General features: G+C 36.8%; 2 protein-coding genes across 2 annotated transcripts in view; both read left to right on the top strand.

The window, feature by feature from the left end:
- Arf1 (ADP-ribosylation factor 1) overlaps positions 1-14,991 on the top strand; it is a 40,411-nt gene extending 25,420 nt beyond the window's left edge. The window contains exons 2-5 of the mRNA XM_089090732.1: positions 1,213-1,379; positions 3,311-3,420; positions 12,868-12,993; positions 14,440-14,991. Of these exons, the coding sequence (XP_088946858.1) occupies positions 1,232-1,379; positions 3,311-3,420; positions 12,868-12,993; positions 14,440-14,604 (549 nt within the window). The 5' untranslated portion in view covers positions 1,213-1,231 and the 3' untranslated portion in view covers positions 14,605-14,991. The remainder of the gene's footprint in view (positions 1-1,212; positions 1,380-3,310; positions 3,421-12,867; positions 12,994-14,439) is intronic.
- A 6,266-nt stretch (positions 14,992-21,257) lies between these two features.
- Positions 21,258-21,605, top strand: LOC148951212 (uncharacterized). Its single transcript, XM_089091029.1, has one exon. It carries the CDS (start codon positions 21,258-21,260, stop codon positions 21,603-21,605), a length of 348 nt encoding a protein of 115 aa, XP_088947155.1.
- Positions 21,606-21,899: the final 294 nt, after the last annotated feature.

Here is a 21,899-nt window from a genome sequence, read left to right as displayed (position 1 = left end):
TCTATAAATTGGGAAAGCAGCTGAATTTCTCTTCTTATTGGATTTGCTTATCTTCTTGTTTATATTTCAGGTCTGTTCATATCAAAAAATGGGTAATGTGTTTGCCACCCTTTTTAAGGGCCTTTTTGGTAAAAAGAAAAACCAAAACAAGTGTGAGATGTAAAACTTTTCCTGATTTCCTTCTGTAACTTGCTCAAGGGCTTGCCTGACAGAGTCACTGAATAAATTTCAATTGCAGGTCAAATGAGTTTAATATCTTGGAGTTAGTAAACAGAAATCCAAAACTCAGTAGTTGTAAGATGTTGTGAAGTTAATCTTGTTACTTACGGGAAATTTGTTTTGGGATTTGCTGTTAAAGAAGAGTTGAGGGAATATTTTTGAAAAAGAGACTGTAACTTTTTGTCTGCAGGGTTGGTACTTGGTAAAGCATATACTCAATCATACTCATTAGGGTACTTAGACAGAAACCCGCTCCTGTTCAGTGGGTTGTGACTTTCTGTCTATTTAGACATTCAGTGTGGTGAAAAAGCCAGAAGCTGGGAAACAGATAGACCAGATACTTGAAATATTTTTCACTGCTGCTCAGAGGCTCTTTGGCAGGATGATTAGCAAAGGCAGTATTTACTTGGGAAATATGTTGGTTCAAGTTGGAGGTTATTCTCTGTGATTCTTTATATATTAGTTGTTTATTGGGCAAGAGGCTGGCTCTATGACTGGCAATTGGGACTCTAGTCTTGAGCCATGATGTATAATGCCTCTTGTGTTTAGAATTTCAATCAGCTAAGATCTAATGGGGGAAAATTTGCAGAGAAAACCTTGATTGTCCAACGTTTAGTGCATGTTGATGTGAGCCAGTATGGGGTATGCCAAATGTCAGCATATAGACTAAAATGTAGAGAGTATAGCTGTCACCCTATCAAATATGATAATTTCTTCTTTTTTTAAGGTTAAAATGTTGCTCTTCAGTTTCATTTAAAACACATCCTATTGTTTTTTTTTTTATTATATCATCAATATATGTTGTCAAATAAGGGTTGCAAAACAAAATATATCCCATGTATAGAAGTTCCAAACCAGTGTAAATGGGAAAAACTCAAAAAAGACCTATTAGCAAAAGAAATGATAACTTCTATCATGGAGTATGGGTTTTCTATAAATTGGGAAAGCAGCTGAATTTCTCTTCTTATTGGAAATATAATATTTATATTTCAGGTCTCTTCATATCAACAAAATGGGTAATGTGTTTGCCACCCTTTTTAAGGGCCTTTTTGGCAAAAAAGAGATGAGGATCCTGATGGTAGGATTGGATGCAGCTGGAAAAACCACCATCTTATATAAGTTAAAGTTAGGTGAAATTGTAACCACAATTCCCACAATAGGTAATGTTTTTTCCTTCCTGTTACCTACTACTTTGACACCTTGTAGGCTAGTTCAGGGGTCCAAGATTTCCACCTATGGAAAAAAATGATAGTCAACTGGTTTTGTGTATTGTACCCTCTAAATGGAAAATCCCTCTGTGGTATGAAATTTTCCAGGAAGACACATATCAAACTACATTTTCAAGGATCAAAATATTATGTCTTATGTTGATTTTTTTTTCTCTTTTTTGTAATCAAAACAGGGTTTTAACTCTGCATGAAAATATTAATGTGTAGGCTGTTTAGTTTATCATGTAATATTTTTTAACTTGCATGTGTTGAAAGTTTACATTGTTCTAAAACTCTGCATCTACCTGAATTAATAGTACCATTTATTTTTTGAAAGTTGATGCAACAACGTGGTATTTATATTGGTAGTTTTGTATTCATGATGCAGGATTAAAATATGTCAAACCTTTAAAAAGAAGAATTCTCTGAGGGGGGAGAGGAGTTTCCTGCATAGGGCAAGCAATATTTTAAAGGTTTTTATTGGTACTTTTTTTATTTGCCAACAAAATCAAACCATGGTTGTAAGATCAAAGATGAGGATTTCTAGTTCTATCCAGGAAAAGTAAAACTGACAGTTAAGAAGTAACAAAGAGAAAAGCACCGACTCATCAACTTTACTAACCAGCTATCCATGCCAAGTTCTGATGTTTTTATAGTTGATTTTTTTTTGGATTTTCAATCTACTCAACAATTACTAAGCAATTTAGTACTGGCGTCATGATGATGGCAGTTAACTAATATGGTTCTCCAAGTGTTTTATGTTGGGATTGTGTTACTTGGGTTTTAGTTTAACATTTAGAACTAAATTGGCTCTGTTCATCATAAGTGTGAACATATTACTTGCCTCCAAGAAACAATTTAAATTCCCCCATGAAAATCTCCATGGCAAAACCATAGTAACAGGAAAACGCAATGCTGTACCCAATCTATAATGAAGTACTGCTTGTCCAGTATACCTGTAACTAAAGTAATGAAAAAACCTTTACTATCAAATAAAAAAGGAGGAGGGGTATGTCATAAGTGTGGTAAACAAATCAATACTACTACTCTACTAACAACTCACCACAGCACCAAGCCGCCTGAGGCCAACACAGCTATGCACACTCCTCTATCCCAATCTATTCATAGCCTCCCTCTTTACACCCTCCCAGTATGTTTCCATTAAATCTTTCTCAGCCTCCCACCCCAACTGAGGACAACCAGCTTTCTGTTTAGCCCTAGACGGTTGGCCAGGAAGGCGAATCTTTGGCAATCTGTCATCCTTCATCTGCAAAACATGCCCTAGCCATCTCAACCTTTCTCTCATTATGGCCTTAGAATGCGATATTGATCCACGCTTTTCATACATCCCACTGTTTGAAATACGGTTACTCAGCTGGGTTCCCATAACAATCCATAGGCTTTCAAATCAATCAATAAATTGATAAAGCAAATTGGTTATTTTTTCAACATTTACCTTGCTGAATGTTGAAATAATAACAATCCATAGGCTTTCAAATAAATCAATAAATTGATAAAGCAAATTGGTTATTTTTTCAAGATTCACCTTGCTGGAAAAATTTCAAAATAGAAACTTGAATGGACCAGCATAAAAAGATATTAAACGAGACCTCTGATGAAGGGCCTTCAACCTATCTCCCTAGGGTGTACCCCTGTTGAAATCCTTTTGTTTTGTTTATTTAGTTGAATTTGTCATTTATATGTTGCCCCCCCCTGTCCCACTCCTCTGGTAAAATTTATGTGGGTGCCCAAGCTTCTATTACCCAATTCCTATTTCTTTATATTTAGTCATTATTATGCTATAGCCCTTTAGTTTTTCAACTAGTATTTCACTTATTTTATTTGTGGTTATAAAGAAATACTAACAGTAAAAACTTTCCTAGGATTCAATGTAGAAACAGTGGAGTACAAAAATATTAGCTTCACTGTATGGGATGTTGGTGGTCAGGACAAAATTCGACCTCTATGGAGACATTATTTTCAGAACACTCAGGTATCTTCTCATTTTTATTTATTCATATATATATATATATATATATATATATATATATATATATATATATATATATATATATATATATATATATATATATATGTATATATATATATATATATATATATATATATATATATATATATATATATATATATATATATATATATATAAACAAAAACATCGCGAAGAAAGGAAGAAAACGAGGACAATTAACAGCTATTCGATTGCACAATATTCGATTGTACAATATAACTTTGTGGATGTATGTAAAAACGATCAGAATTAATAATTTTGTCATAAATGGGACTTAGAAGAATTTCTCCAGTGTCTCTATTGAAAACTTCTTTTTGGTGAATGTGCTTTTTTATTTCAACTTCCTCACTGAAAACTTGCGTGAGACCTTTAAAGGGGGCACCGATAGAGGCCTCGTCAAACAAAATGAAATGGTGTGGAATCTCGTACACATGTTGCGCCAAGGCGGAATCAAAAACCTCAGGCCTTTGGCGTAACCTCATTGCCTTGTCGATTCAGGACTTGTGCTCAGATAACCTCTCCCCCAATTGCTGTTGGGTTCTACCAACATAAAAACAGCCACAAGAACAAGGAATTCTATAAACACCGCTACCCAGAATGGGGCTGGTTTTATCTTTGCCGTTGTTAAAAAAGTTCTGAGTAATATTTGAATTTACTCAGAATTTACTGAATTTACTAAAAAAGCACATTCACCAAAAAGTAGCTCTCAATAGAGACACTGGAGAAATTTTTCTAAGTCCCATTTATGACAAAATTATTAATTCTGATCGTTTTTACAAACATCCACAAAGTTATATTGTGCAATCGAATAGAGTCTCCGATTACAATCAAACTGGAAATCGATCAGCCTTTAAAAGTGCTTTACGCAAAATGAAATTCTGAAATGCCATTTAGACTTGTTTTTTTTTATTCAGTTACCCTTTCACCGTTACTAGGAAAGGGTCGTCCAATTTTAGTTTGGTGTTTTTATTTTAAGGTTTGGTTTTTATATTTTTATCAGTTTTATTCTGCACTGAGGACGTTCAAGCGGTGGTCTTGACCAAAATATTTGCATACTTTTTCAATTTTTTTACTGGCTGTTAATTGTCCTCGTTTTCTTCCTTTCTTAGCGATTTTTTGTTTATCATGATTATAGACTCATAGACTCATTTATTTATAAACAACTATCGTAGCCGTGGCCGAAGCCCCGACTAAATGGCGCTGTTTAGTACATTGCATAAAACTGGTCACTAGCGGTTTAAATAACTGACAAAAAAAGGCACGAAAGAATTGCTGTGACGGGTTGTTCGACACTTTGGCGGCACTAGTTGATTTTTATGGCGGGTGTTGGCGGTGATAGGTGCAGGTGGGGGAAGCAACGAACGGTGTTTCTGGGACGAAAGAAGGGACTGCCCAAAATTGCACATTAACTGTAAGCGCCTATCACGCAACGTTGGCAGTCGTAAGGTACTAAGGGCAGCCTCATAAGAGTTGTATTTCGGGCCTAGTATCACTTTCACTGCCCGTTTTTGAATGGCTTCCAGATCTTCACTTAGGTGTTCAATATTATGAGCTTGAGGGCCCCAACCAGGAATCGAATTATAAAGGTTTTGGCTCAAATCCGTTACTAAACCCATCTTCTTCTTAATAGTTGATAACCCCCAACGGCGAATGGTACTAAGCGACTGTCCTGCGCACCTACCTTTTTTTACAAGGCCGGCGATGTGCGCGCTAAATGAACAGTCTTCACTGAAAGTAACCCCGAGAATCACTGAGGTTGAGGTAGTAGGGTACCAAGGAACCGGGCATGAGAGGTCACGCTTAAGCGGATTAAACCTCATGACTTTTGTTTTATTCATATTAAGCTGGAGGTCGTTAATGCTACACGCCTCGAGAAAGGAGTTCCTGATCTCACTGCTGAACTGGGGATACACGTCTGACTTTTCAGCAAGATATTTCAGAAGTAGGGAGAGATCGTCCACGTATTTGAATCTGTCTTCAAACTCGAGGATAATGTAGTTAATTACCGCTAAAAACAAAAGAGCTGCCAGCTTAGTGCCTTGTGGTGCGCCACACGTTAGTTCAGCCCACTCAGAGTTTAAGTCACTAGGGAAGAGAGCATAGACACACTGACAGCGGTTACGCAGGAAGTCAACAACTAAGAGCAAAATATGCTTCCTAGCGCCCATCTTTTTGAGGTTATTTGCTGCTGTATAGTGGCGGATCAAGTCAAAAGCCTTACGATAGTCGACTAAAAGCAGGTCAACGAGGCTACTGCCTTTGTCCAACCACTCGGTAATCAGGTGGTAGAGACGTACTAGATAATGCGTCGTACTACTCCCTTTCAAGCAGCCGTACTGAAACGGATCTAGGGCTGGCTGAACTTGGGCTAGGAGCTCTCTATAAATAAAAGATTCAGTCACTTTAGCCATATTAGGCGTAATAGAAATCGGACGAAGCTGATTGCAGGACTTCGGGTCTTTGACTTTAGGTAAGACGCGGACGTAGGCTTTTTCCAAGCACTCGGGAATTTGTGCTCCTTGAACGACTGATTGATCACTGATGAGAGTGGTTTTGCTAAAAACATAGAATATTCTCTTAAAAGTTTAACTGGCAATTCTCCTGGGTAAGAAGCACAGTTGCTTTTTAACTTTTGAAGTTCTTTATACACCGCGAACTCGGATACTTCAACGATTGTATCTTCAGAGACGTCAGCAATGAGGGCTTCGATTTCGGCTTCGGTGAAGGACGGGTGAGTAGTACAGATTGAAGTGAAAAAGGCGTTCACTTCGGCTGATTTTATCAGCGTTCTGTCGTCTTTCTGTATCTTAATTTCACTGGTGGTACGTTTACCGGTAAGACGCTTGACTTCAGAGTGCCACCTACGGGGCTCACCTTGAAGGAGAGGCGAGACTTTGTCATGAACGTACCTTTTCTGCGCTGCTCGTAACAGTTTAACAATGCGGTTACGAAGTTTGTTTGCTTGAACAATATCCCCACTGCGATGTAACTGGCAGCGAGTTAATATAAGCTTCTTTAGATCGGGTGTTACCCAAGGTTTGTCAGTATCACTAACAGTTATTTTTTTCTCAGGGAAATGTTCGTGATATTTACATGACAGCAAAGAGTTGAAAGTATCAACTTTCTGGTCGATATCTGTCATAGAGCAAATCTCATCAAAGTCAAACGTCCCAATCCACTGTCCAAAGGAACGAATTGCCTCTTTAGTCATAGGTCGAGTGGTAATTTTTACTTTACGTGGTGCTGGAAGGCCAACTTTGGCCTTCCAAAGAAGTGTGTTATGGTCAGAGTTATGCAACGGACCGAGAGAGAAGGGTACTTCGTAATAATCGGGAATGTTCGTGAAAATAAGATCTAATATACTACCACTGACGTGAGTAGGGATTGAGACAACTTGCTTAAGGTCAAGCATGCTGGAGACCCATGCCTTATTAGTCTGATTGAAATCACCAGCGATTACAAAAGCAGGCGCTGCGTGTCTGCGGCGTAGGTCATCAGTGCAGTTTTGGATATACTGGATCAGTTCTTTTCTGTTCTTTGCACTTTCGGGGTAGTAAACTGCAGCTACAACCAAGCACGAATATCGCTTTGATAGGCGCTTTGGTTTACATTCGACCCAAATTACTTCATGGCATGATTCACTGGGCTGACTTAGTAATTTACAAGGTAAGTCTTCCCGAAAGTACAGTCCGACCCCACCGCCTCGTCGGTTAATCCCTCGGTCGCGTCTCGTATTAAAAAAACACTTGTACCCCTTGATATGCCCGGTTTCATCGTTAATATCCCAACATTCTGTGATAACAGCAATGGGGGAACTCGTCTGTTTGAGAACTACTTCAAGTTCGTCGGTTTTATTGTTTAGTGATCGGGCATTACATACGAGGATATTGGGAAGTCTGCACTTCGACAAGAAAAACTCAGGTGTTAGGGGGGGTGGGGAACTTGACAGGGACGATACTGGGTCAGCGTACCACGGACGAAGCGAAGGAGGGATTTCACTAGGAGGGATGCAGTTAACTACTGTCAGAATACGTTCCCTTGCTGTACTGAGAGACCTCGCTCTGTTGTTAGAAACGAGAACAGGGATAGCACAATTTTTATTTCTTTGGCCTCCTCTTGTCCCTCTGTGGCTACGCTTGGATCGCTGTTGACTTGGATTGACATCTGGCGGCTTTCTCAACAGTCGAAAGAGCCTTAAGTTAATGAAAATAAATGGCGCCACTGTCAGACGAGATGAATTCAGTTCGTATAAATCAGCTTTTCCGTACTTTAATGCCATCGTTATTGCACTAATGGAAACTATGACAGTCAAATTTTCAATTATTCATACCACCACAGCAGAAAAGAAACCATGAGAAAATTCACAAATAAAGCTATACTTGTACGACGCTCAGGCTGCTATTTGAGCGCTCTGGAACGCCATCTCCAATTAAACTCCAAATTACAAAATAGATGGCGCCACTGTCAGCGAGATGAATTCAGTTCGTATAAGTCAGCTTTTCAGTTCTTTAATACCATCATTAGTGCACTAATGGAAACTAGGAAAGTCAAATTTTCGATTACTTACACCATCACAGCAGAAAAACCACGAGAAAATTCACAAATCAAGTTATAATTGGACGACGCTCAGGCTGCTACTTGAGCGCTCTAAACGCCATCTTCCAAAAAAAAAAAGATTTGAGGGCAACCGCGGTTGCCCTCAATTAGCCAGTGTGGTCTCAGAAATTATTAACGACTGGCGTAAGGGGAGCTTTTGACCAGGTCTGTTCTTAATTATTTTGATTTTTCTAAAACACACTCCAACCTTATTAATCAACAAGAATTTTTACAGCATTGTAGAGTAAAGAGAGTTCTTCAGAATTTTCTTCGTTTCCGCCTAAGCCTAGGTACACAATCCGAAAGGAAATTTAGGTATAGGTTTGTTTTTCAGTATTTGTTTCACATTTTAAAACACCAAAAAAAACGACGTTTTTTCCTAAGAAATACAATTTCAAAAACTCGACATTTTCTACAGCAAAACCTTTCACCGATGGATTTTCAGCAGATATCTAGAATAGCTCAGAATACTTTCCACCACGACTTTTGCAGGGCTAAGGCTCGTTTATCAGAAAAGTTTGAAAAATTAGAGTACAAAAAATTTCAGAGTTCCGGATATTTTCTTCCGAGATTTTGTCCTGGTCCTGCCATTGAGAACCTATCTTCAAAAGTTCTTACTCCGGAAGAAACCTATGTTTTGCCCAAGGGACCTAAATTTTGCCTACCTCAAACACAAGTGAATTTCGCAGAGATAGTCTCCAATGTGGAGGCGGGTATGTTTGGTTCACGTGGTGCTGTGGAAAATCCAGATTTACTTCGAGGAGAGGTGGTTAAGAATATTATTGATTTCATTCCATATTCCCCAAGGTCAAAAAATCAGGAAACACAAATTCTCAAAAATTTAAAAAAAGACCCACACATCATTATCACCAGGGCTGATAAAGGAAATAAAATTGTTATCCTTGATAAAACTTCATATAATACAAAAGTTACAGATATTTTATCTGACACCCATACTTACAAGCCCATAGATTTAGACCCCACCGATAAGTTCACCCGTTTAGTACGAAAGGAACTAGGAATTTTGCAAACTGAAAGACTTATTACTCCACAAATGCATAAATTATTTTACCCTAAAGGTTGTTCAGCTCCTAAATTTTACGGGCTGCCAAAAATCCACAAAGATGGAGTCCCTCTACGCCCAATTGTGGCTTCTTATAGCTCTCCGACTGCCAGATTGGGGAAATGGTTGTCAACACTTTTTCGCCCCCTTATGCAAACACAAACTTCATACATAAGAAACTCAGTTCACCTTGTTGAAATATTAAAAGACATTGAAATAAAAAAAGATACAATTTTGGCAATTTTCGATGCCATTTCTATGTATACGTCTTGCGACATTAAAAAATGTGAACTAGCTCTTCAAAGGAAATTAGAAGAAAATATTGATCAAATAGACTACAAAACACTGGATATAGAAACTATTATGCGTCTCGTCCGTCTTTGCAATAGTTCCTCCTCATATTTCCGATACAATAACCAATTTTTCACCCAAACTATGGGTTTACCCATGGGTACAAGTCTTTCACCATTTTCGGCAACTTTTTATATGGAATTCATAGAAATCTCTGCTCTGGAAAATTTTCCGATGAAACACCGTTTCTGGGGTAGGTTTGTGGATGATGTTATTTCTCTGTGGGAGCATGGAGGAGAGTCATTTAACTCCTTCTTAACTCATCTAAACACTTTGGACTCTAACCTTCAGTTCACTTTAGAACTAAAACATAACCACAAACTTCCTTTCCTAGATGTTTTAATTTTCAATAAGTCTCCTGGCCTTGAATTTTCTATTTATAGAAAGCCTACGCATAACGATAGGTATTTGCATTCCTCCAACCGTCCTCCCTGCATAAAAAGAGGAGTTGTTATTTCTTTGGTTGACCGAGTAATAAGAATATGCTCAGAGCCTCACATAGACTCAGAATTGAACTATATTAAGGACATTTTATTTTGCAATGGCTACCCTATAAAATTACTTGAGACCATTATAGACAGAAGACGAAAAAAGGCAGAGGGGAGTGCATCAGGTCCACAAGCCCCAACAGATACCGTCCCATTGGTGGATGATAAGAAACTTTTCACTGTTCTACCCTACATTCCAAAATTAAGTGATAAATTGAAAAGAATCCTTAAAAAACATAAACTTAGCGTCGCCTTTAAAAATTCAAATATTACTCAGAACTTTTTTAACAACGGCAAAGATAAAACCAGCCCCATTCTGGGTAGTGGTGTTTATAGAATTCCTTGTTCTTGTGGCTGTTTTTATGTTGGTAGAACCCAACAGCAATTGGGGGAGAGGTTTTCTGAGCACAAGTCCTCAATCGACAAGGCAATGAGGTTACGCCAAAGGCCTGAGGTTTTTGATTCCGCCTTGGAGCAACATGTGTACGAGAATACACACCATTTCATTTTGTTTGACGAGGCCTCTATCGTTGCCCCCGTTAAAGGTCTCACGCAAGTTTTCAGGGAGGCAGTTGAAATAAAAAAGCACATTCACCAAAAAGTAGCTCTCAATAGAGACACTGGAGAAATTTTTCTAAGTCCCATTTATGAAAAAAAAATTATTAATTCTGATCGTTTTTACAAACATCCACAAAGTTATATTGTGCAATCGAATAGAGTCTCCGATAACAATCAAACTGGAAAGCGATCAGCCTTTAAAACTGCTTTACGCAAAATGAAATTCTGAAATGCCATTTAGACTTGTTTTTTTTTTTTCAGTTACCCTTTCACCGTTACTAGGAAAGGGTCGTCCAATTTTAGTTTGGTGTTTTTATTTTAAGGTTTGGTTTTTTATATTTTTATCAGTTTTATTCTGTACTGAGGACGGTCAAGCAGAGGTATTGACCGAAATATTTGCATAATTTTTTAATTTTTTCACTGGCTGTTAATTGTCCTCGTTTTCTTCCTTTCTTCGCGATTTTTTGTTTATCATGATTAGCCAGTGTGGTCTCAGAAATTATATATATATATATATATATATATATATATATATATATATATATATATATATATATATATATATTATATATATATATATATATATATATATATATATATATATATATATATATATATATATATATATCAGGGCTGTCACAAGGTCTCTAAAGTCCCTAAAAATTCCTTGTTACAAGGTTAAGCCATGTCAATACTTCATCTAAGAAGTCTTTTTAGTGTGTTATCGACTGTTAGACTCCTGAAGACTGGAGAATAATTTTGAGGCTACAGCATCCATGTCTTCTTGATAATGATGGACAACGAGATTTGATGTCTTTTGCCTCTGGAGTCACTTAAGCTTAAACTTGTGTGTTTTTTTTCTTAAGGTGAAGCATTGGGCATTGGTTTATCATAAATATCGGTGAGGGCCTGGGAAATTTCTGGAAGGCTGAATGAGGGTTTCCTTACTTTAGGTTAACGTCAAACTATATGAAAGCCAGGAAGGCCAATTTAGACTGACTGTCATCAGAAAATGCTTTTGAGGAAGGATTGGATATCAATCAATCCCATCTCTGTGGTTTATAACCCCTCTTGAGGGTGAAATTGGGCTGGTCAGTTGGCATTCAGGTAACAGGAAAGAAACATGAATTTCCATTGTGGCACAATTTAAGTGGAGCCACCTTGGTTGAACTGCTGAAAAACAGAAAGAGAGTTCTTCCTCCTTACATAAGATTCAAAATATTGCATGATTTCAAAATTAATACATTTTTGGTGATACTGTTGGGCAATATTTTCCGGCTAGCTTGACTTTCCATTGATATTTGTGCTACCTGAGCAATATTTGCAAGCTGGCGAGAATTGGATTGACTTGACAGCAGATCGCTGCCACTGGAGGAAAGTGTCTTGGGCGAGTGGTTCTTACAGTTCTTAGAGCAAAATTGAGATTATTACCGTTATGGCCTTAAAACAGCCTATGAATTCTCGGTTCCTGCATTTTGTAAATCTGTAACTTTGCGAAATAAATAATATTTCTCTAAACAGTTCGTGACCATGACTGAAAAGCAATTACGTGACCATGACTGAAAAGCAATTAGAAATGTCAATTTGTTGAAATAATTCAATTAAGTGAATGGAAGCCAAGCCAATCTTGTTTTTCAGTCAATCTTTATGATGATTTTCTCTAGCTGGTCTTATTACTCGCCTCTGATTTCCATAGAATGCTCGCAATCAGGCTTTTTTTGATGACATAACTGTTCACAAATTTCTACTTCATGATGTACTTAAAAGTAAGTAGGGAAAAAATTTAATAGTTAGGACAAGGATTTTTATCCGGGGGGGGGGGTTAATAATAAAAGGGGGCATTTTTAGGCTGGTGAAAAGTGTGTAGGTACAGTCCAGCGTACGTTCTTATCGTAATCAGTATAGTATAGTGTATAATTCACCTATATAAAGTCCCTGAATGTTCCAGTGTAGGAAATTCGTGCACTAACTGCCGGTTAATCTTGATCTTTTTTTTCTTTCTTTTATTTTAAAATTATTTTACTGACAGTTTATTTCAATAATCGAAAATTATTCTTCATTTTTATGCTTATATTGCAGTCACAATGTACCTTCAAGAAAATGTTTTCGTGATATTTTTTTTCCTTAATAATCTGTTGCATTTTAGATTGTATTGCGTTAGAGTTTTCCTTGTATTACTCTGTGTTTATACCAAATAATCATTACAACGGCCTATTTGCTTATTAATACCCGAGTTTTGTCTAGTTTTCTCTGATTAAACTGTTATGTTATGGGCTAATTTGCCACCATAGACATACATAAGCCAACCTATTCGAATTGGTGTCATCTCTTTTTGTCATTTGATTCTTTTTCAAGGGCCTCATTTTTGTCGTGGACAGTAATGACAGGGAGCGAGTTGGAGAAGCCCGAGAAGAATTGATGCGAATGCTTTCTGAGGATGAACTTCGTGATGCAGTACTTCTGATTTTTGCTAACAAACAAGTAAGGTCTATCCTCTCCTCATCTCTCTCTCTCTCTCTCTCTCTCTCTCTCTCTCTCTCTCTCTCTCTCTCTCTCTCTCTCTCTCTCTCTCTCTCTCTCTCTCTCTCTCTCTCTCTCTCCCTTTTCTTTCTTTCACTCTCTTCCTCAATCTTTCTGTCTTATTTATATACATATAAGCCGATCTATCATTTTAATAATGTCGTTTTAAAATCTAAATATGCTTTTCAGAGCCATCACTGTACGCTGGCTTGCTAAAGAGCACTATACCCAGCCGCTTCGTATAGAACGGATGGCTGAAGTAACTTGGACTCATTGATTGGAAGAGTAACTTGGACTCATTGATTGGAAGTTGAAAGTTTTAACATCTTTTTAATGAAATTAAAAGTAATAAAAGGGCGAATTCCTTTTATGTCCCCAGTCACTCCCATGACATGCTTTTTCATCCGGTAAAAACAACGCCTATAGTGGGAAGTATAGTCCCACACAGTCCCAATGGTAAGTGCCCCAAATTGTACGAGTTGTCAATTCACAATAGGTACACCTTCAGAGAAATAATGGTTTTCTTCTTATTAAGATTGGAATCGTGCAAAGAATTTACATCTGTATAATTGTATGTACAATAGCCCCCCCCCCCCCCCCTAATGTGTAGAGTGGGCAGTCCACTTCCTGTAGCTTAAAAGGTGTATATAGTGCGTGAGGAATTCAGAATTTCTTAAAAGCGAAAACTTCTAAACATGATTAGACAAGCCATAGCACAGCAAAAATTCTTATAGTTTTACATCTTTCCTCGCCAATATTAGACTTAAGCCAGATCAAAGAATGCAGAAAAAATCAAAGAGAGTGAAAAAAATAACTTAAACAGCACTGAATCCAAGACTTGCATATATTTTTTTAAGCTAGCTCATAACTTATTTTGCTAGTGTGTAATATACATTTTTTACTTTGTTGAAGCTTCATGATATAAATGTCCCTTTTTAATGTGCTATTATGCAACAAAAAAAGGCTATATTCTTCCATATTTCTATTAACAAATTGTTTCTGCCATAATATGTTTTTTTGTTCAAACTATGTTACGAATTTGCGTCTAAATATTACAATTCCCATTAATATCCCCAAACAACCAAAAATAGGATGGATTTTCGAATCAACTCTTTAAAAGTTAAGCCAGTGATGCTTGTTCATGGGCACAAAATTGATCAGAGGTGACCTTGGTATAAAACAACCTATTATATGTTTTCATTGCCATGGTATCCATACGTGGTATGTATTGACTGTCTGGTATCCATTTTATCCAGACGTTTGTCCACTGTCTTGGTAAGCCCCCTCTTGAGCTTCAAAATTTTGAGTCTCAAAAGGGAGTGCTGTTTTCGTCAGTGTCTTTGAGTTGTGTTACATTTGAAGAACGTGTGTGATATATTCACTGTATAATTGCGTCTTTTTCTCCAGGACTTACCCAATGCGATGAATGCCGCTGAAATTACAGATAAATTGGGTCTGCACTCACTTCGCAATCGCAACTGGTACATCCAGGCTACTTGCGCTACTAGTGGAGATGGTCTCTATGAAGGTCTGGATTGGCTCTCCAACCAGTTGAAAAACGCCAATCGTTAAATAAATCTTATATTGAATGGAAGCAGTTTTTTCGGGTGTAAATGACTTATGGACTAAGTGAAATAGTAGTGTTGACCAACTGAATTAACCCGGCATTTCTTGTTTCTTTTTTCTCTTTTTTTATATAGTTGGTGCGAGGCTTATTTGATTGGTTCATTGTTTTAATTTTGGAGTTGAAATAACGCTGCCGAAATGTTCTAGAAATATGGCTCTGTCTCTTCAGTTGCGATGAATCTATCAAATAAAGTGGCTGTTTTATTTTTGTTTATTTCTATAGTTGGAGCAAGATTGTACAACCATAGATTATTTATTTGTTTTTTTATTTGGGATCTAGTGCGAGAAAAAAAACTGCTTAAGATCGAATATGAAAAAAAAAATAGTTAAAATCCAACTAACCTTGTAGGAGGACATTCCGTGCAACTTTTTAGCTTTTTTAATAGTCATTCATTGTATATTGAGGGACACGAAACTGCTAAAGATTTTTTGTTGTTCTTTTACCTTTTATCTTGAAATTAAGAAAAGGGCGAAGTTTTGTGTTTAATATTCCCATATTAACTGTTTGTCTTTATTTCTAGTATATTTTTCCCTCTCGTCTCCTCTGTTTAGTAGTGGGTCCTCCTTTCTTTTCGTTTTTTTTTTTTTTTTGTGTTTTTAAGGAAACAGTCGTGTCTCTGTTTGAGTTGTGTCAGAAGGTGAGATATGAAATAAACCTTCTTTCTTGCTTCCTGATTTTTCTTTTAACGTTTTTAAAAAATAAGAAGGTTTCTATCGGGAATGTTCAAAGCCAATTTGACGGAATCTGTGAAAAAAAAAGCGGTATAAAAACTAAGGACGATTCTTTGATTTGTCAGATTCCGTGGAATAATCCGCTGGAGGAAGATTATCCCGAATGTGCAAGTATTTGCTTATGTCCTTGTAGATGAAGAAGGTTACTGAGTGCGTTTTGGAATGTACTGTCATATTAGCTTATAGATTATTGTTTATCGTTCAAAAAAATGTTTCGTCATTTTTTTTTTATCAATCCCTATTTTTAGGGATTAACTTTTTGACAGTACTATATAAAGCCAAAAACCGGTAAAGTACTTTTGCATTCTAACCCAAGAAATGTTAAAATTGACCTAGTCATTGTGTCTTCTGAGATGCTTTTTTGTTTTCTTGTAACCTAAAATTCCCTGACCATTTTCAATCATTCAAATAAAAATGAAAACACAATTTATTGTGTTTTCATACAAAAGTGTAATGTACTTGTATCTACATTACAAGTACATTGAACCCAAGTAGAAACTTCAAAGGGTTCATAGAAACTCATGGACTACTTAAATTACCCTTATTCTATGACTATCTACCTTAGTTCTGCCCTATGATGGATGGATGAATGATAGACTATCTACCAACAAGTGAAATCACATCATTTTTACATACTATTCTGAAAAAGGCTTATGCCAGCTTTGCCTCTCATTCAACTATCTGTCTTGGCCTTTTCTCCAATTAGCCATGGCTCTTAACTTTTCCATCACAGTCCACCAACTTGATTTCAATTCAAATTTTGCAGGAAACTTGAATTATGAAAAAAAAAAAATGTAGTGTTACATCATGTAAAACAATATTCAAGCGTTTTAGTCCGTTTTTGTAAGTTATTCAGACGTTGAGTTTCTTGTTCAAACGAAACATAACTTCAAATGATAACTTGTTCAAACGAAACATTCCACATTTTTATTTTGGCATTTTTTAAAAATTGATACGTAGAGATGCCTCTACAGGTTTGGAAAAATCAAATAAGTCAGAGAACCCTCGAAGCAGCAGTCATGAAATTTGTAAAAATTCTTTGAAAGTCAGGAACCTATGCATCCAATGTTCAAATTTCCAGACAGTGGTTAAATTCATGCTATGGCTACATTTTTTGAAAGTAAAATCACAGTTTTAAGTGGAATGTGGTGCAAAATCTAAAATACAGAAAGCACGGAAGTAATGTTTCGTTTTTGCGACAAACTGGTATTTTATTTTCATTCTGCAGAAGCAGGACTGACTCATAAAAAGCAGCTGGGGCTGATATATATCCTGCTAGGTTATGACTGTCACATAGATTTTCTTGCCATTATTGGTCAACCAGATAAAAGACAGTTTCACCGTCAGTCACCACAGTTTCAATCCTGACAGAAGAAAAAGCTATTGAATCAGGTATACAATTATTATGATCGATTAAGCAAAGGAAGTCAGAGGGACAATTTTGCTTTTTTTGTAAACACATAGGCAATCTGCTGAAAATCTTTGCAACTTCGAACTGGCAGAAGCCCCATGAGCAGCATAAAGACTACATGATGCAAGGTTAATGGTCGTAACAAGGCCTAGGTGTGTTTGCAGTCTGAAAGTAGTTGTTTACCACCTGCAAAGGGAAGCAGTGGATGTAAGAGATTTTTAAAGACTAAATTCCCCAAAGCAGGTGAGATGTAAAACTTTTCCTGGTTTCTTTCCATTACTTGCTCAAGGGCTCGCCTGCCAGAATCATTGAATAAATTTCAATTGGAGGGTCAACCAAGTTTAATATCTTGGGGTTAGTAAATAGAAACCCAAAACTGCGGTAGTTGGAAGATGTTGTGAGGTTAATACGTACGGGAAATTTGTTTTGGTATTTCCTGTTAAAGAAGAGTTGAGGAAATATTTTTGAAAAAGATGCTGTATTTTTTCGTCCCCAGGGTTGGTACTTGGTAAAGCATATACTCATCAGGGTTTCCAACTTGCACACTTTTCGTGTGAAATGCACTTTTTTTTCATTGCACTCTTTCACACCACAGACCGAATTTGCACTCTTTTTGCCCATTATTTGCTCTTTGCACTCTTTTTTGCACACTTATGAAATGATGATAGAAAAAGTATTAAGCAAATTAAAAAATTAAACTATTTAAGTGCAAAAGATAGAACAACTAACCGGTATGATCTCTGTTATCTATGCCTGGGCCGTCCCCAGGCGTCCTTATCGTTTTTTCGGCATTTACCAAGATGTAGATCAAAGCATAGATAACCAATGAAAACGGGGTAAATTAAAATCAAGTTTTATAGAAGGAACGTTGTTGGCCACAAGTGTTCTTCATGGAAATGGAAAAGGAGTATGAAACATGAAGTAATGCGATGTAGAAGCAACAACCAAAATAAACCTACTAAAGTCTAATCTCAAACTGATAAAATTCTGCAAAAACTTTTGGCCTGTGCACCATTTTAAAGCGTGAGTGACCAGAGTTGGTAATAGCAATGTTCATCTACGAGTTCCTGAACGAAAAACCAGTTATGATCACATTCTTCATTACAATTTGAAATCTATCAGTTAACACTATGAACTGAATTAGGTGAAACTTCGGTAATAACAACAGGTTTGGCCATGATTACATGTAATTTTCGACGCGTCGTCGATCAATAACAAGATATCTTATAGAAAATGGCATTCGGTTGTCAGGATATTGATTGCTATGTTGCTACTCTTGGTCCAAGACAAATGGGTCATGGAATGGACTATTACGAAGGTTGTTCATCAATGCTGGGCTATGGTCTACGCAGTTGGTTTGTTAATCTGTTTTGCTCTGCACTACCCTTGGCTAATAAATATATTTCACCGCCTCCGGCAGATTTTGCATCTTCTATACTAGACAATTGGGGCTCTGGCATGGATTTTAAAAAAAGTTTCGAAAAATCTTAGGTCCAGTGCACGAATCCTTGGCGAGCGATTGAAATCTCGACAAGATGGAAAAGGTTTATAAAGTTTGAGAAGCACTGCATCACTCATCAGTCTCTACTCAGGTCAGAAACGAAAGACATAACTCTTGTCAAAGAAGAAAAAAGAGAAAAAACCAAGGAAGAAAATTGTTAGATTGAAAAAGGACTTCTTTTCCTAGACTGAAATGGCATATCTAACCTCATCCGTCAGTCCCTTCATCTTTAAATCTATTCAATGCAGAAAATATATATGTGAATGCAAAACATCGTTACTATGAACAATTCTATCTACAACAACCACTCTCTGATAATATCTAATTTCAAATTTGTTCCAATGAAGACTGCTTCGTGAATATGTCTTCTACATTTATATATTTACATGTGGTAGTCCAGAAATCTGATAATACAATGCCAATTCTTATTGATGGCATATCCTATGAAAATTTTATATTAGGTAATTTATTTTGGCAAATCAGTGTACACATAAATGGTACGTTGGTGAGGACTAGCAACAATGTCTCAAATTATACGAGCTACCTACAGTTCATGCTGATAACACCAATGTCACATAAGGAATTGGGGGATAACCCAATGGATGTGAATACATTACTGACACTGATAGTGCAGATACACTTAAAAAGGCGACAACTAGTGAAGCACATTTAGTTCGGAAAATAAATCACGAGATGTTTAATATACCCCAATGGCAACGACCAAATATTAAAGTTGACATAAAATTAACGTTTGCTCCATACAATTTCATTTTACGAAAGAAAATTCCTGTCAATCCCGATGTAGCACTCTCTCACCTCGAAAATACTCCATGTATGAAAGCAACAGGTTATGAGTTTTGTTGCTTTGGCACTGGAAAAACTGAGAGCTACTGGAAATAATATCAAACTATTTTTCCTCACACAACCACCAATCAGCGTTATATTGCGACTGGTTCATGCACATCCATTTATTCTTCACTCATAAATGGTGAAATTCAATCAAAATTAGTATTTTCATTTGTAAAAATGCTGGTGCAAAAGGGTCATGGACTAGCTGCCCACATAAATTTGAAATGTTTGGACTTTCATCTCTTGTGTGTAAAGCAAATGGAATCCCACTTTAAAATGTGTCTTTTGATAAATCCTATAGGGCACTGTATGAGTTGCCAATACAATCCCTAGATCGAGATTCACTACTATTTCAAAATGGTTTAATTGATACAATGTTTCCCAAAACTCATGGTACCATTGTACTGGACTTGTCTGGCACTCAAGATACGAGTATTGTACGAATGGGGAGTTTATAATCAGAGTGCACATTTGCCGAGCTATTAGCTTAGAGTATTGCATTAATCTCATTAAATCATTTTGAAACTTACTGGGAAATCCCTCCCGATGCCAGTGTTCTACTAGACCTCGCACCATGAACACAAATCAAATAATCAGTTTATTTAATATAGATCCATGCATGTCCAAATACAAATCCTACCATCGGACTTCCTTGAAAAAATTCAAAGTGTTAACGATACCAAGTTCTATTGTTAATAGAAGTCCTTCGAGCGTAAAGACAGGTCATTGGCTAAGCATCTTTCAAACGGTGAAGAATATATAATTTTTGATCCTCTTGTCCTACCATATACATTCTACATCCCAAGCATCAACATTTTTATTGAAAGCAGTAGGAAAACTATTATTCAAAACCAGAAGAGAGTGTTGGTTTTAACGACTAAAAGGTTTGACTTTTATACACTACTATATTTCGTTTTCAGATGCTGTGGCTGTACTTACAACGATTTTCTCAATATTTATGTAGACATATGAAACTAAGAGAGGACAGAAAATAATAAATGAAAATTAAAATCCAAAAAGGTGAGGAAACGAGTGTTTTGTCAGCCATTGACAAAACATAAAGACGAAGAACAAGCAAATATTTCGACAAGGACCTCTGCTCTAGGGCGACAAGGACCTCCTTTCTTAGTTTCATATGTCATGTATTGCCAGGGTGGTCTTAGAATGTATTTATGTAGACAATTCCCGTCTGAATGACTTCATAGTGGAAAATATACTTTCATACCTGTATAATATGGATTTCAGTGCCATGTGAATAAAATTTTCTAAATATTTATGAAAATTTGTTTATTAATACAAATAATCTATATACATAAGAAATAACTTTTTTGTCCTCTTTAGATTTCTTTTTCTACACATAGGTAGTTGTCGAGAACAACCATTGCTGGTAGATCTTCTGAATTCACTAAATATTGATCTTGATGTGTTGTAAAGTCAGGGTCGAATTTTCTACAGTACACTGTAACTTCACTCTTGGAGTATCTCTTTGTGAAGTCAATGATACTATTTTCATGCATAATGTAAATTGCATGTTTTTCAATTTGCTTATTTGAAGCAATATAACTTATATTGTTTTCAAATGGTGAATCACATTCTGTAACAGTAAAATAAAAATCAGTAGGCTTATAATCATAGTAGCTAGTGTCTTCACTACTATGACGTAGAAACCAAATTCTTTTGCTATTCCAGCAGTTGAATGGTAGACCTGATTCATCCTCCCAAAACAATTTAAAACTACGACGTTACCAGGCTCTTAGAAATAAACTAAAATCTCGTTTGGTTTTCTTTCTAATCATACCAGGATAGGTATTCTCCCACTGGTCACATTTTATAGTGAAAATTTGAGCATAGATGTCTTCTAGGGTAAGAGTCACAAATATCTTCAAGACAGGAATTATAATCTTTAATATGTACTGCATATCCTATATACAATTTACACGGGTTGCATAATTTACACTTTTATTCATACTCATCAATAATTGTACAATTCTCACATGATGAATATTCCACAAACCCCACATCACGAAAGCTCGTATCTACTCTGCCTCGGTAGTAAGTGTCGTGTTGTACTCGTCAGAGACTTGGCCTTTGACGCAGTCGCAGATCATGAAGGTAGATACTGTCCAGACAAAATATTTCCGCAAAATTGAACACGTTAGGTGGCTCGACAGGGTACGGAACAGGGATATTCTCTTATTCTTTAAATTACTACCCCTGTCCGAACAGCTTGAGTCCCGCTCGCTGCGTTGGTACGGTCATTTACTTCACCTACCTACTGAAACACCTGCCCGAGTTATATTTGATTTCGATCCAACTGCAAACGGCTGGAAACGCCCCAGAGATAGACCACTTATGAAATGGGTAGGTATCATCCGCGATCGTCTCACGGCGTGGGGCATTGACCCCAGTGAAAATCTTACCCTGGCACAAACAGGCCACTCTGAAGACGACTAACGGCGCTGACGTCTGGTTCCCTCTATGCTGGCGACGCTGCCGAGCAAGAGCTTTAAGTCAAGTAACTCAATGTCACATGATGACCAGCTGCCCAGTGTATACATGCATAGTGGAAATGTATAGAAAATATTTCCAATGTTGACACTCTCACCGCCAAAATGAAACTGACATACCATCGATAAATTGAGAGAGAGAGAGGAGTAATTGAATAACATCTTAAACCAGTTTGAACTTAATCTTATAAATTCTCGATTTATTATTCTCACGAAAAATCATTTTTATTGGGTCTTAAAT

This window comes from Artemia sp. Qi Xiang Cuo, chromosome 6 (genome assembly GCF_049724085.1).
Source record: "Artemia sp. Qi Xiang Cuo chromosome 6, ASM4972408v1, whole genome shotgun sequence".
NCBI classification, from domain to species: Eukaryota; Metazoa; Arthropoda; class Branchiopoda; order Anostraca; family Artemiidae; genus Artemia; species Artemia sp. Qi Xiang Cuo.
The sequence above is the reverse complement of the archived record's forward strand: the minus strand, read 5'-3'. Positions and strand labels throughout refer to the sequence as shown.

Coding starts and splice junctions, on each gene's coding strand:
- LOC148951212 (XM_089091029.1), top strand. CDS start 21,258: ATGAAGGTAGATACTGTCCAGACAAAATATTTCCGCAAAATTGAACAC.